Genomic DNA, 13,140 nt, shown 5'->3' with positions numbered 1-13,140 from the left:
AGGAGAAAGGCTGCCGGACTCCAGGCATCACGCCAGTCATTTTAAAAATGTCTATTGGTCCCAAAAAAGCGACGAAAACCCGGGCATTATCATAAATCAACAAAATTCCCACGGGACGAACTTGAAAATTGGACGTTATTCCGCTAACACTTAGCTTTCGGCAACAACTCAGAGGCGGAAGTCTTCTTCTTCTTCTTCTTTTCCTTTTTTATGGCGGTTGGCAAGCAACTTTTAGATGTGCATTACCGCCATCTACTGGAATGGAGTGTGGATCGGGACGCTAACTATATACACCCCCCTCAAAACAAAACAATACAAACAAAACAATAAAATAATAATAATAATAATAAAATAACAACACTTAAATCTTTTCTATCAATTTTGTTTTCTTAAGATAATTAATTAAATAACTTATATCTTTAGAATTAGAAATTTTCCCCAAAATATCTTGTAAATTTAACTGTAATTTATTTTCTTGTAACCGGCAAACTAATTTCCTTCTCTCAACAGAATATTTGGTACAGAACAACAAAACATGTTTTACTGTCTCTTCTTGACCACAAAAATCACAACTTCCAGTTCGATGTTTTCCTATTTTAAATAAATTACTGTTTAACCTTGTATGTCCAAACCGCAACCTAGATATAACTGTTTCCTCTTTTCTATTTCGTCCCGTTCTCCTCATTGCACCAACTTTTCTTTGAATACTGTACAGCCATCTACCAGTTCTATCTTCCTCCCACTGTCTCTGCCATCTTTCCTTAACCTTTTGTTTAATAATAGATTTGATTTCTTCTCTACTAAATGGAACTAATATATCAATATCACTATATTTTGAAGCTTGTTTCGCATATTTATCAGCCAACTCATTCCCTCTTACTCCTATATGTGATGGTATCCATGTAAATATAACTAATAACCCCATTGCTTGAATTCTATATGTTATTAACTGAATTTCTAATAAAAGATCCGGTCTACTAATAGCATGATTATTTTTTAATGAATATAATGAAGAACTTGAATCAGAGCATACTATGCTTCTTAATGGACGGACTTCCTCAATCCATCCTAAAGCTAAAATAATTCCCATCATCTCTCCAGTATAAACTGATACTCCATCAGTAATTCTTTTACATCTTTTAACTTTGAATTCTGGAACAATGAAAGATACCCCATTACTGCTATTTGAGTTTTTAGACGCATCTGTAAAAACTTGGACATATCCATAGTACTTACTATCTAAATATGATTGAACCAAATATGGATCTGAAACGTTTTCTCCTTTCCTTTTCTCCAACAAAGTTAAATCAACAACATTATTATGAAATAGAGACGGATAAACTGGTGAAAGAGGAACTGTTTGACTAATGTTTATATCAGATAAACCAAAATCTTTTATAACATTTTCTATCTCCCATCCAAAAAAATTTAATTTCTTCTTTTCTTTTTCCCAACTAGATTTTAGAATATCTTGACATGGATGATGTCCATCATGGCCCTTTAAATTACACCAATAATTGGACTTTAACTGTAATCTTCTGAGATTAAGTGGCATCTCTCCCATTTCTATTAGCAAAGCTGACGTTGGAGTTGTTCTAACTGCTCCTGTACATAACCTCAAGGCTTGATACTGAATACTATCTAATTTTTTTAATAGTGTTTCTGATGCTGACCCAAATACAATACTTCCATAATCAAATACAGACCTTATTAACCCAGTATATATTGATTTCAATGCCTTCCTCTCAGCACCCCATTCACTTCAAGTCTTCTTCTTCTTCTTCTTCTTGAAATTTATTGGCGGTTGGCAAAAAACGTTGGGTGAGCATTACCGCCACCAACTGGTAAGGCGGAAGTCAGAGCTAGGCGTAACGCAAATAATGTCCCGGCCGGAACAAGGTGCGCTAAATAATCAAACATAAATTAACGAAGCTTCGAGGCAGGTAAATTTTCCTCGAGGAATTGTTTAACAATTTAACTTATAGGTATCAGCTTTTCTTCAATATTAAGGAATTGTTGACTTAAATTGAGCTCATTTATTGTGCTAAAAAGTTACTCGCAAGTTTGTTTTGTCTTATTTCGAGTATGCTGAAAATGTTGCACTAGAAACTACACCAAAAAATACTTTGTAAGATTTAATGCTTTTGCAGTGCAAGATAAAATCACAGGCAACCTGTATTTGTTGTGATTTTATTAGCAAAAAATGTCCAATGGGTTAAACATTTCTAAAAGATGTTTGAAGTGACAAAATTGTGAAATAAAGGAATGATTGAGAATAAAGAGGGAAAACGAACATCCTTTTGGTGTTCAACAAAATGTTTTTCTGAATCATTTCATCCCTCTTGTATTATTACTTCGTTGTTCTTGTAGTGCTATTCCACATAAAGCCACCAGATGGCAGCAGTCACAGTAGTTTATGAGTTTTAGTGAAGGCTTATGACACAAAGGAGGAAAATAAATATTAATATTGAAGTGTTAACGCAGGTGTGTGTCTCTCCTTGGTTCTGAACTACAGCATCAAATGTCTAAAGGACAATAATAAATTAATATTTTTAATTATTTGTCTTGTCATTGAACAGAAGCACATCAAGACGTCTTTCCAGTATGGCCGATTTACTATGGAAAACTGGATTTGATCACTAGGTCAGTTTTATTTCACATGTGCAGTCGTATGTTGACAAACATTTTTATGTTACCAAATTCCCTCAGCATGAATTGGTATGCTTGGTTCTCAATATTAAGTTTGTTGATTGCTGCTATAAGACTTGTAAATGTGTCGATTTCTGTGGTTTTTTTTTTATCAAACTAACAACTTTCAAATATACCTTGTTTTTATGATAGATATTTCCAAAGTTGCTTTCACATTGTTGTTTTGTGTAATTTAGCTGACAAATTGGTTTCCATCAGAACTTAATAAAGTAAGGTTGCCTGAATTGTAGAGCAACATGACAGATAAGCAGATATTTTGCGCACTAAAAATGTGAAATTGTTACACGACGACAATCATTGTATAAATAATTGATAGTCCTCATTTAACTAGCCAGATGGTTAAAAATAGTGCAGCTACAGTTGAAACCATATATTTACATACACTGCCTGAAGTCAAATCAGACAAAACCTCTCTTGTTTTAGGACCAAAAATCCTCAGACAGTGACAAAAAAATGTGTTTGTGTCTTTCTATTTGCTGTATGTAAATATCTGGTTACATACAGCCTCCTGGTCATGTGCTGTAGAACATAAACTTATTTCATAATTTTTCCACTTCACTCGACACTCAGGAACTAAGTGGGGCAAAAAATATTACAGAGTCTGTGATTGGTCTGCAGTCACTTGTCTGAGTGTCTTGGAAGAAGGAAGTTAAATGAAAGTTTTACAGGAAAAATATGGTCCCTTAGCGCTTGTGCTGCAAAAGGCAAATGAGTACGTCTGCAGATAACGATGACGCAAATAGATCCTCGGATTCTCAGAGAACCAGAGCGAATCCAGAAAGAGCTTGTTATTAGCGTTTCTGTAGACTGGACAAGTGCGGTCAGAGGGGTGGTGAGGCAGACGCAGCGGACCCGGGTTGTTGAGAATGAATGATGAATTTAATGAAGAAGTCAGAGATACAAAGTCCAGGCAGCACAGAGTGAGCGGAAGGCTAAAGCTCATCTACTGGTAGCAACCGGTTCACACGACTGATAACTGACAGCAAACAACAACTAGACGGCTTGACTAGTCTAGTCGTCTTGAACAAATATGTGATCAAGAAAGTGATTGCATATTTGAATTACACAATTAAAACCAAAACATACCTATTACTTTTTTTTGTAGCTAGATTTTATTTAAATTAAGTAAATTGAATTCTGAAGTATTGTTATCCACAGGTGTTTCTGTTTTAGCGTTTAGCTGCATTTGCATTTCTGACTCTTTTTTTTTATTATTGTCGACAATGTCTCCCCATATTTACTTCATTATATTGGGTATATAATGAAGTAAATTGTTTTAAAAAGACAATTCAGGGGGCGTGCCATGGTGGCTTAGTGGGTAGCGCGACCCATATTTGGAGGCCTTGAGTCCTCGACGCGGCCGTCGCGGGTTCGACTTCCGGACCCGACGATATTTGCCGGATGTCTTCCCCTCTCTCCTTCCCCGTTTCCTGTCAGCCCACTGTCATATAAGGGACACTAGGGCCCACAAAAGACCCCCTGGAGGGGTAAAAAAAAAAGACAATTCAGAAGAAATTGTTTACTCCTTGTTTTCAGGTGTAAACAAGGAACAGGTGTATCTGATCAAGTGGTAGACTGGACACCACAGAGACTCCACCGAACACAGAAACTGAAATGAACACACAGAAAAGCTCAAATCCTCTCAGTTTCTGGATTATCTTTCACGTTTATGCAAATATTCTACTTCTGCTGGGTGTTTTAAAATCTTTGACTAAAGTATTGGCAATGCTGACTATAACACAAAGTAATCTAAACACCCCTGACTGAAGTGACTTTCTCTAGTAGGTGGCTATTTGTCCAAGAGTTGTATAATTTATGTAACTGAGCAACAGGGTTGAGTGACGCGTATATTCAAATTGTCTCTTTGCCAACAAAAGCCGTCTGTTCTGAGCAGGCGTCTACTACCGAAACCATTCATCTGAACAGATCTAACCAGATGTAAGTCTCTTCTCTGCTCACCATTTGATCATATTCCTGTTCTATTGTTAAATGTCTTGACTTTTTAACTTGCCGTTTAATTTGTTTTTATAACCATTTCAATGATTTTTTTGTTTTTGCTTGTTATCTCTATACTGTCACAGAAAAGTAAATATAAAGTCCTCTCTGAAACTAACTGGCTGGCTGGTGAACTTTTATAAAGAGTTAAGGCTCAAGCTAAAATAGTTGAATGGATGGATACTCAAAAACAGCAACTTTTACAAAACCTGGCCAGAAAATATTGAATTGTCTAGAATGTAATCTTTATTAGTGGTAGACGTTCTTGTAATCCTGTAATTGCTTTCACCTTTACAGAATGTGTTTGAATAATCTACTTTTATTTCCCAACAGACATGGCTATTTGAAAACAAAATTAAAGCACAAACTGTTCACCCTTGACCAAGCAGATATGACGCAGATCCTTTTCCTCCTCATTCTGTTGGGTGAGTGGTTCTGAATAAACATTATAAATACAATTTTGGTTGCCGGATCAATTGGTTTACAATTTTGATCAAATTCTTACAGCTAACTCAAAGTCTTCAGATTACAAAACAGAAAAAAAAAGACTTTTAAATACAAACCATTCACTTAATTTCTTTTCTGTTGTTTACAGCTCAGTGTTGCTTCATGGACTGTCAGCTCTATCAGTATCACTACATTAATGAGCATAAGACCTGGACTAAAGCTCAGCAGTACTGCAGAGAGAAACACACTGACCTGGCCACAGTGACTAACATGGAAGGCCTGACCAGACTCCTCAGCAAATCACCAGGAACAATGGCAGAAGCTTGGATTGGTCTGTATGGTCAGACAAATGGCATCAGGAAATGGCACTGGTCTCTACCTGGAGTGGAGTTCGATGTGAATGAAACAGAATGGGACAATGCTGAGCCAGATGATCATGATACTGAAAACTGTGGGTTTATTTTAGAAAGTCTAAAGTGGGGCGACATCTCTTGCAACAGAGAGAAGTACTTTCTCTGCTATAATGGTAAGATTGTTTTGTGTCATTAATTGGTCTTGTTTTTTGCCCTCTTAAAATAAATATATAAAAAAGAAATACAACGATGAAAAATATTCCCACTTTTAAGCCCACTGTGGTAAGTGTGGACTTAAAAGTCCACAGTTGGAAATGTTTGCCTACAGCCAGAGGAGGCGATATCAAATCTTTTTTTAAAACTGGTAGCTAAGGATACCAGTAAAACTCTTATTAATGGTGGTGGTAACGACACCTCGCTTACGGTGATCAACAGTAACTTACTTCAGTGTGTAAATGTATTAAAACAGCGCCAGATTCTGTCATTTTCTCTGGTTCCCTAACTGATCTGACCCATGGCGTCGTGACTAGCACCATGCTGTCATTCCACCGCTGGTTGCGTAGGTGGTGTCCAGAAAACAAATTGAGCTACTTTGTTTATTGGTGAACATTTCAAGGGAAACCTAATCTGATCCTGAGAGACACCTTTCATCCCACTTTGGATGGAACAGCTGCTCTAGTTTTAAAAAAAAAAAAAATTTTTTTTACATTTATTTTGCTGAATTTCTTAGTTCTCCAAAATGCTGGGATGCGAGAGTCCGGACCGGGAAGCAGAGTTGCAGGTGGAGCAAGATTTCCGATAGATATCAATGAGGTTTATGTCTCTAATTTTAGACCTCCTCATTGAGGAGGAGCTCCCAGTTGCAGTCTGAGTAAGACAGCCTGTCAACTTTCAAAACTCGGCTTAAAACTGTCGACTGAAGCGTAAGTTTATCCTGAGCTATCTCTGTAGCTGTGCTGCTATAGGCTTTGGCTGATGTAGGGCAAACTGGCCACTTTTATAAAGCTTAGATTTTCATCTTTTGTTTTCTCGGGGTTTTGAAACTGTCCCTGACTTTTAACCCATCCTGCTCCCATTGACTGTCTCTCCACAGAAAGAAAAACTTCAGATAAATTCTATCTGATAGAGCAAAGTAAGACCTGGCTGGCAGCTCAGAGTTACTGCAGAAAGGAGCACACAGACCTGGTCAGTGGACTGGACCAGGTGACTGATGAACAACTGAGGAAAGTATTGAGCTCGACAGGCAGCCTGAAAGACGGACTACAATATGTGTTTATGGGTCTGTTCAGAGACACCTGGAGGTGGTCAGATGGAAGCAGTTTCCCTTTCAGACACTGGAATCTACAGTTTGATGATGAGCAAAACAACAACGGTCAATGTGCCATGGTTGAATTCAGTGGTGAAGGCAGATGGAAGAATGTGGACTGCTCTGTTACAAAACCTTTCATCTGTTATGATGGTGAGTTTTTCTTCAACATCTGTCACTATAAAACAACATAATCTACTTGCTTGAAATATGAACTGGAATATTACAAATTATGTTGTAAACAGTTCAGTCAATGAAAGTCATTGACATGCTAATGTTTACTTTGGATTAGCATGAGTGTGTATGTCCTGGGCGTTGCTGTTTTTCAAAGCCCAGTATAAACGCATTTCCAGGCTTTGAAAAACTTATAGTCACAACAGCAGGATCGGAGATTCAGGTTTGATGCATTATCTGTTTCACTCCCAGATAAACTGATTCTGATCAACAAAAATAAAACCTGGGAGGACGCCTTGACCGACTGCAGAGGTCACCACCATGACCTGGTCACCATCACCAACATGGATGATCAGAGATGGATCCAGGAGAAAGTCAAGAACGCATCGACTGATTATGTCTGGACGGGTCTGCGCTACACCTGCACTCTGGATTTGTGGTTCTGGGTCAGTGATGAGGTGGTCAGCTATAAGAACTGGGCCAAAGGTGAACCGATGGACGACTGTGACATGTCTGGAGCCATGGAGACGAGAGGAGAATACAAGTGGTTTAAAAGAAATGATGCAGAAAAGTTTAACTTCATCTGTTCTTATCATCCAGGAGAATAAGTGATGTATTATACACCACTTATTCTCATATTCTTGTATATAAAAGCTGAAAGAAAAGGAATTGATTTCACATTCTAGGTTATGTTGTTTGGATTTTGCTCTGTTTTACCTCATATGCATATGTATCATGTAATTATGTTTTTTCCAAGCACATATAACTTGTTATAAAGTATAACCTAAATATCTACTGATTTATTTATTCATTAGATTTAAGATATATTTTTCCTTCATCCATGCTCACAATTTGGATTTCAACTGGTGGACAGCAGCTAGACGTTATTGCTGCATAGATGAGGTTACCCCAATGCTAAAAGCAGTAAAATAATACATTAAATGTTGCTTCTGAGAAATAACAAATCAAAAAATTTTAAACATTGTAGGAGAGACATTTGAGGGTTAAACTATTTGATCTAAATTCTCAGTAGATACTAATTAGAAACTAATTTTAAGAATTGGGGCAGAAACATTTCAGGGTTAAAAATTTTCATGTAAGATTATCTAAATTCTCAGTAGTGATAGAGATAGTAATGGTGGTAGTGGTTTCAGGAGGTGCTGGTGTCCATCTCCAGCTAACGTTCTGGGCGAGAGGCGGGGTCGCCCTGGACAGGTCGCCAGTCTGTCGCAGACAACATTTTCACAGAAGTGTAAATAAGTTTATACGTAGCGTGACATGTTCCCATGAGGTTTGAATATTCAAATGTTGTTCCTGAGTTCACAAAGGTCATCGTTTATCCAGGATGTACAAGCTGGAAAACTTTTGGGGATTTTTTTTTCCTTCTACATAATCCCAGGAAGAGGATGTAACCAGATGCACATTTTTCACTGTTTTATTAGCCGACATGTTCTCATGTTCCAAGAATTCAGACTTTTAAAAGCAGGAGTTTTCAGCTTCATTGTACAAACCTCATGGAGATTAATGCTTCATATCTACATTTTTTTTTTTCAGGGTCACAAGTGAACGTAGCAACATGACATGTAATTACAGACAACCTAGAACTGTATAGGGGAAATAAAAATATGCAAAAAACAAACAAAAAAATCCCCAGAAACTTCAGGAAATGATGCCCAATAATCCTAGAAAACAAGAAAGAGCTGCTAAAAGCTTATTGGTCAAAACAAATGGTGGGTGGAACTTCCTCATGTTCTTTACTTCACACACTCACAACAACTTTCATACAGTGAAAATAAAAACATGTAGCAGGCAGTTACCATAGGAGCAGTTAGAGGAAAAAAAACCTCATCACCAGCACAAACACATCAAGGACAATCAGTGGATCCTCTGTTGATTATTTTCTAAGGTAAGTGAATCTGCATAAATTCTCTGGTTAAAAACTTGAATAAAAGTAACTCCAATTTTATTTCCACTCAGAAATGAGTATATAGTGACTAAATAATATATATATGAATATCAGAATGTTGTGTGTACTGTACTGTATGTTTTCATAAACTGATAAGTTTCTCACTCCACTGTTACTATTGGCAGATGTGTTTCCATGGGTGTATTACTTTCTTAAATTATCTTTGTTTCTTTATCTTAGTATTTGTAGTGATAATAATATGCCTGTATAAAATTTGTTATTCATTTATAATTGTAGAAGCATTTTTTCTGAAATTGTGTAGTAATGGATATAAATACAGTTTTATATGTTTTTAACAAAAATTTATCATTTTTGAAAATGAGGCAGGTATTGAAACACACTGGGAAACCACAGCTTTGTGTTTTTCTAGGTTTTTCTTCTTATGAAAACCTCAAAGTATTAATACTATTGGCAGATTAAAGTCTGAATTATTGTTAATGAAGTTAGTTCACTGAATGCTTCTTTAAACAACCAGCTGGGTCAGGGACGGCAGCGCTGAAAGACATCAGACTTGTAAAAGCAGAATGGGATGAAACTGAATGATCATGTTGTAGCTTCAATATGCAAACTTCATGCAGATTAATATTTCAACACCATCTGTGAACTCAGCAACAGGGACTTTAGTTACAGACAACCTGGAACTGTATGGAAATTTTAAATGGTCAAAAATCAAGTAACTGGTGAACAAAGTCATGTTACAAACTTATTGGTCAAAACAAAGTAGTGGTGGAACTCAGCCATGTGTTCACTTCACACCACAACTTTCACTCAATAAAAAAAGCTAACATGTATCACAAACTGTTAGGAATAGCTATGTCAAATAACTATTTAACAGTTCAGTGATGTGAAGAAAATGGCTTAGAAAAATCTGAAGTTTGCTCAATAAGCATGAAACCTGATCAGTGAGCTTCAGGCATTTTTTGTTTTACCTAGAAGTAATATTCAAATTTCACTTTGGTCCAGTTCTGACTTGAATCTCACAGAATCCGTGGAGCAAATTTAAGATTTGATAGCAAGAATCCCTTCCAAACAAGTTCATCAGACATGCAGTGGAATTTGTTGCTCATGTTGTCAGGTAAGTGGTTCATCAGCATAAACAATGTGGTTAAAATATTTAGCTAAAGTAATTTAAACTTACCCACTAAGCTTTGAATACCTATAACATAATTATTATGAAGTTGGTAGCTTACTGTGTCTTTTGATAATCTCAAGTTTTTGAATGTGTTTAGGTCAGTTCTGCTTCATTGACTGTCAGCTCTATGAGTTTCACTACATTAATGAGAATAAGACCTGGACTGAAGCTCAGCAGTACTGCAGAGAGAATCACACTGACCTGGCCACAGTGACTAACATGAAGGACATGAAGGGACTCATCAACATCTCACTAGGAGATATAAAGGAAGCTTGGATTGGTCTGTATGACCAAAGAAACGTATATAGAACATGGTACTGGTCTCTGCCTGGAGTCGAGTTCAATAAAAGTGAGACAAACTGGGCAGCAGATGAACCAAATAATCTTGGATCTGAAGGTCAAAACTGTGGGATTATATGGAAAGATGGCTCTTATTTTCTCAAGTGGGGAGATTTATCCTGTAATGACCAGCACAATTTTATCTGCTACAATGGTGAGAAAATAGTCATTTGGTTTTGTCTAAAGCCTTTCAATGATGTTTATGAATTACATGCTTTGTGCTCTTTTGTCTTTATTTCACAGAAAATAATTCATCACAGAAATACCACTTGATTCATGAAGCAAAGAACTGGACAGAAGCTCAGAGTTACTGCAGAGAGAAACACACAGACCTGATCAGTGGAATGAAGCAACTACAGGATGGAGAAGTGAACAAGGGGTTAAATTTAATGACTGCAAATTCAAAGTACATCTTTATTGGTCTGTTCAGTGACACCTGGAGGTGGTCAGATGGAAACAGTTCCTCCTTCAGACACTGGAATCTACAGTTTAACAATCAGAAAATCAACAGTGGTCAATGTGCCATGACTGTGTTTGATGATGGAGGCAGATGGAAGAACGAGAACTGTGACAAGAAAAAACCCTTCATCTGTTATGGTGGTGAGATGTTGTTTTCTATTTGCATGCACATTCCTGGTCAAACAATTGGGAGCAAGATCACTTTCCTTTTTTTTTTTTTTTGCTGTAGCCCTCTCTGGGTTTATAAGCACCATACATACAAATATTGAATTAGATTTAGTTTTTTTCAAAATTGTGGCTCTTAAAATTGTTCTATTTTAAACCAAATCCTTCTTTCTTATTGTTAAAGTTTTTTCCTGCAAATGTTTGGTTCCACTTATATCTAAAAATTGAATTTGGTGTCATGGTGATTATTAATGAAATTAAAGTCTGATCCATTATTGGTATTCAAATGAAACACATATTTCAGAGACTTTCTTAAAGGGGCAGTGTTATGTAAAATCTATTTGACATCATTTTATAATGCTATTTGCTCATCAAAAACATACTTGAAGTGTTACCTTGTTTCTCCATGCATGTTTTAGAAATTCCTTAATCTCCCGTAGCAACAATTTGGTGCTCCCCCACAACTCCTTCATTCAGCTCCTTCAGACTAGCCAACAGCAATTAGCAACAATGAACTCAGCACATTTCTGAGTTCATTATACGAGCCACTTCTCAGTGAAAAGCGGATTAAAAGAATGCTAAAGGGTTAATAGAGGAGCCATTCTGTGATGACTTCCTGAAGGAGGAGTTTCAGAACGAGCAGGAATTTTTAAAGAGACAGAGACTCAATTTTAAGGCATTAAATTGTTATGTAAAATTTCTAAAAGTTATCTTTTCCATAAAACATTATTATCACAACTCAAGTTAACATAGTTACTTGATTATGCTATAAAATGACACCTAGAAAACACATAATACTAACCCTTTAAGAAGGATGGATAAACTGAGGGATAAACTATTAGTCCACAATAACGGCCTGAGTAAAGCTACAGATAAGATGTTTGTTTTCCTTATTTCAACAGAAAGTACAGTGATCCTGATCAAAGAAAATAAAACCTGGGAGGACGCTTTGAACTACTGCAGAGAGAACCACCATGGCCTGGTCACCATCACCGACTCTGATGAGCAGAGATTGGTCCAGCAAAAAGCCCAGTTTGCTTTAACTCCTTTTGTCTGGACGGGTCTGCACTACGCCTGCACTCTGGATTTGTGGTTCTGGGTCAGTGACGAGGTGGTCAGCTACGAGAACTGGAACCAAGATGGACCGATGGACGACTGTGACATGTCTGGAGCCATGGAGACGGGAGGAAAACATCAGTGGTTTAAGAAAAACGATCCAGAGAAGTTTAACTTTATCTGTTCTAAACATCCTCCAGGAGAATAAGTGTTGTATTATATAACACTTACTCTCAAACAGGCTGTATATGAATGCTGATATATGTTGAAAAGGAAATGTTTGAACATTGTAGGTCACATTGTTTGGATTTTGTTCTGCTTTACGTCATAAGCCATGTGTGGCACGTAAAATATGTTCACTCAAAGCAATATGTCCATCCTAACCCTAACTGTAAGAAAGAATGATAAAAAAACATAATACTTGTTTTTAATGTGATCTAATAATATCCATGTATATATTCTTATGCTATCCAGAACGCTCACTTGTTATTGGTCCATATATTAAACTATCATGTTAAATACTCTATGTATCGAAGCAAAAAGGCAATAAATAATCACCAAAAATGTATCGGCTTATTTCTTCGTTAGGTTTAAGATGTGGATTACTGCCACACTGAATACAACGTGTTAATAAATGTGGACCAGCAGAGAGTCGTAGAAGTTGATAAGAAAACTTTTCATTTTGGCTTCTTGTCTTTAGTTCACATGTTTCTGTAAAATTCTCCCGACTTCTGATGAAAAGCTGAAATTGGGAAGAGCAAACATTTCGCCCTTCACCCCCTGCCCACAATTTAAATTGAACATAAGTTATTATTGTTGCATAAATTATGTTACCTAGCAACTAAACAACAAATTTTAAACATTGAGGGTGGGGAGACATCAGAGGGTTACAGTGTTTGATATATTTATGTGTTAATTCCCAGTAGAGATAAAGATAAAGATGGTGGCTGGAAGAATGTTTCCAATTTGCAATGTGTCTCCTACTGCAGTTTAATACAAGGTCCATTGTTTGCTGTTGTATTGAGGATATTGATTTGGA

General features: G+C 36.7%; 2 protein-coding genes across 2 annotated transcripts; both read left to right on the top strand.

Moving 5' to 3' along the window:
• The first annotated feature begins 4,586 nt into the window (after window positions 1–4,586).
• Window positions 4,587–7,767, top strand: LOC116732344 (macrophage mannose receptor 1-like). The gene is made up of 5 exons (XM_032582441.1): window positions 4,587–4,647; window positions 5,038–5,129; window positions 5,300–5,677; window positions 6,598–6,963; window positions 7,237–7,767. The coding sequence occupies exons 2-5, from the start codon at window positions 5,096–5,098 to the stop codon at window positions 7,590–7,592; spliced, it is 1,134 nt and encodes a 377-aa protein (XP_032438332.1). The 5' UTR covers window positions 4,587–4,647; window positions 5,038–5,095; the 3' UTR covers window positions 7,593–7,767.
• Window positions 7,768–8,760: 993 nt separating this feature from the next.
• Window positions 8,761–12,667, top strand: LOC116732343 (C-type mannose receptor 2-like). Its single transcript, XM_032582440.1, has 5 exons — window positions 8,761–8,890; window positions 9,914–10,025; window positions 10,180–10,575; window positions 10,665–11,021; window positions 11,948–12,667. Exons 2-5 carry the CDS (start codon window positions 9,995–9,997, stop codon window positions 12,307–12,309), a joined length of 1,146 nt encoding a protein of 381 aa, XP_032438331.1. The 5' UTR covers window positions 8,761–8,890; window positions 9,914–9,994; the 3' UTR covers window positions 12,310–12,667.
• Window positions 12,668–13,140: the final 473 nt, after the last annotated feature.

This window comes from Xiphophorus hellerii, chromosome 14 (genome assembly GCF_003331165.1).
Source record: "Xiphophorus hellerii strain 12219 chromosome 14, Xiphophorus_hellerii-4.1, whole genome shotgun sequence".
NCBI lineage: Eukaryota > Metazoa > Chordata > Actinopteri > Cyprinodontiformes > Poeciliidae > Xiphophorus > Xiphophorus hellerii.
The sequence above is the reverse complement of the archived record's forward strand: the minus strand, read 5'-3'. Positions and strand labels throughout refer to the sequence as shown.

What these genes read in the sequence shown, in the direction of transcription:
- LOC116732344 (XM_032582441.1), top strand. Translation starts at nt 5,096, where the DNA reads ATGACGCAGATCCTTTTCCTCCTCATTCTGTTGG. An exon ending in TTTCCTCCTCATTCTGTTGG is followed by an intron (nt 5,130 to 5,299) that starts GTGAGTGGTTCT and finishes TGTTGTTTACAG; the next exon opens with CTCAGTGTTGCTTCATGGAC. An exon ending in ACCTTTCATCTGTTATGATG is followed by an intron (nt 6,964 to 7,236) that starts GTGAGTTTTTCT and finishes TTTCACTCCCAG; the next exon opens with ATAAACTGATTCTGATCAAC.
- LOC116732343 (XM_032582440.1), top strand. Translation starts at nt 9,995, where the DNA reads ATGCAGTGGAATTTGTTGCTCATGTTGTCAG. An exon ending in CAATTTTATCTGCTACAATG is followed by an intron (nt 10,576 to 10,664) that starts GTGAGAAAATAG and finishes TTTATTTCACAG; the next exon opens with AAAATAATTCATCACAGAAA. An exon ending in ACCCTTCATCTGTTATGGTG is followed by an intron (nt 11,022 to 11,947) that starts GTGAGATGTTGT and finishes TTATTTCAACAG; the next exon opens with AAAGTACAGTGATCCTGATC.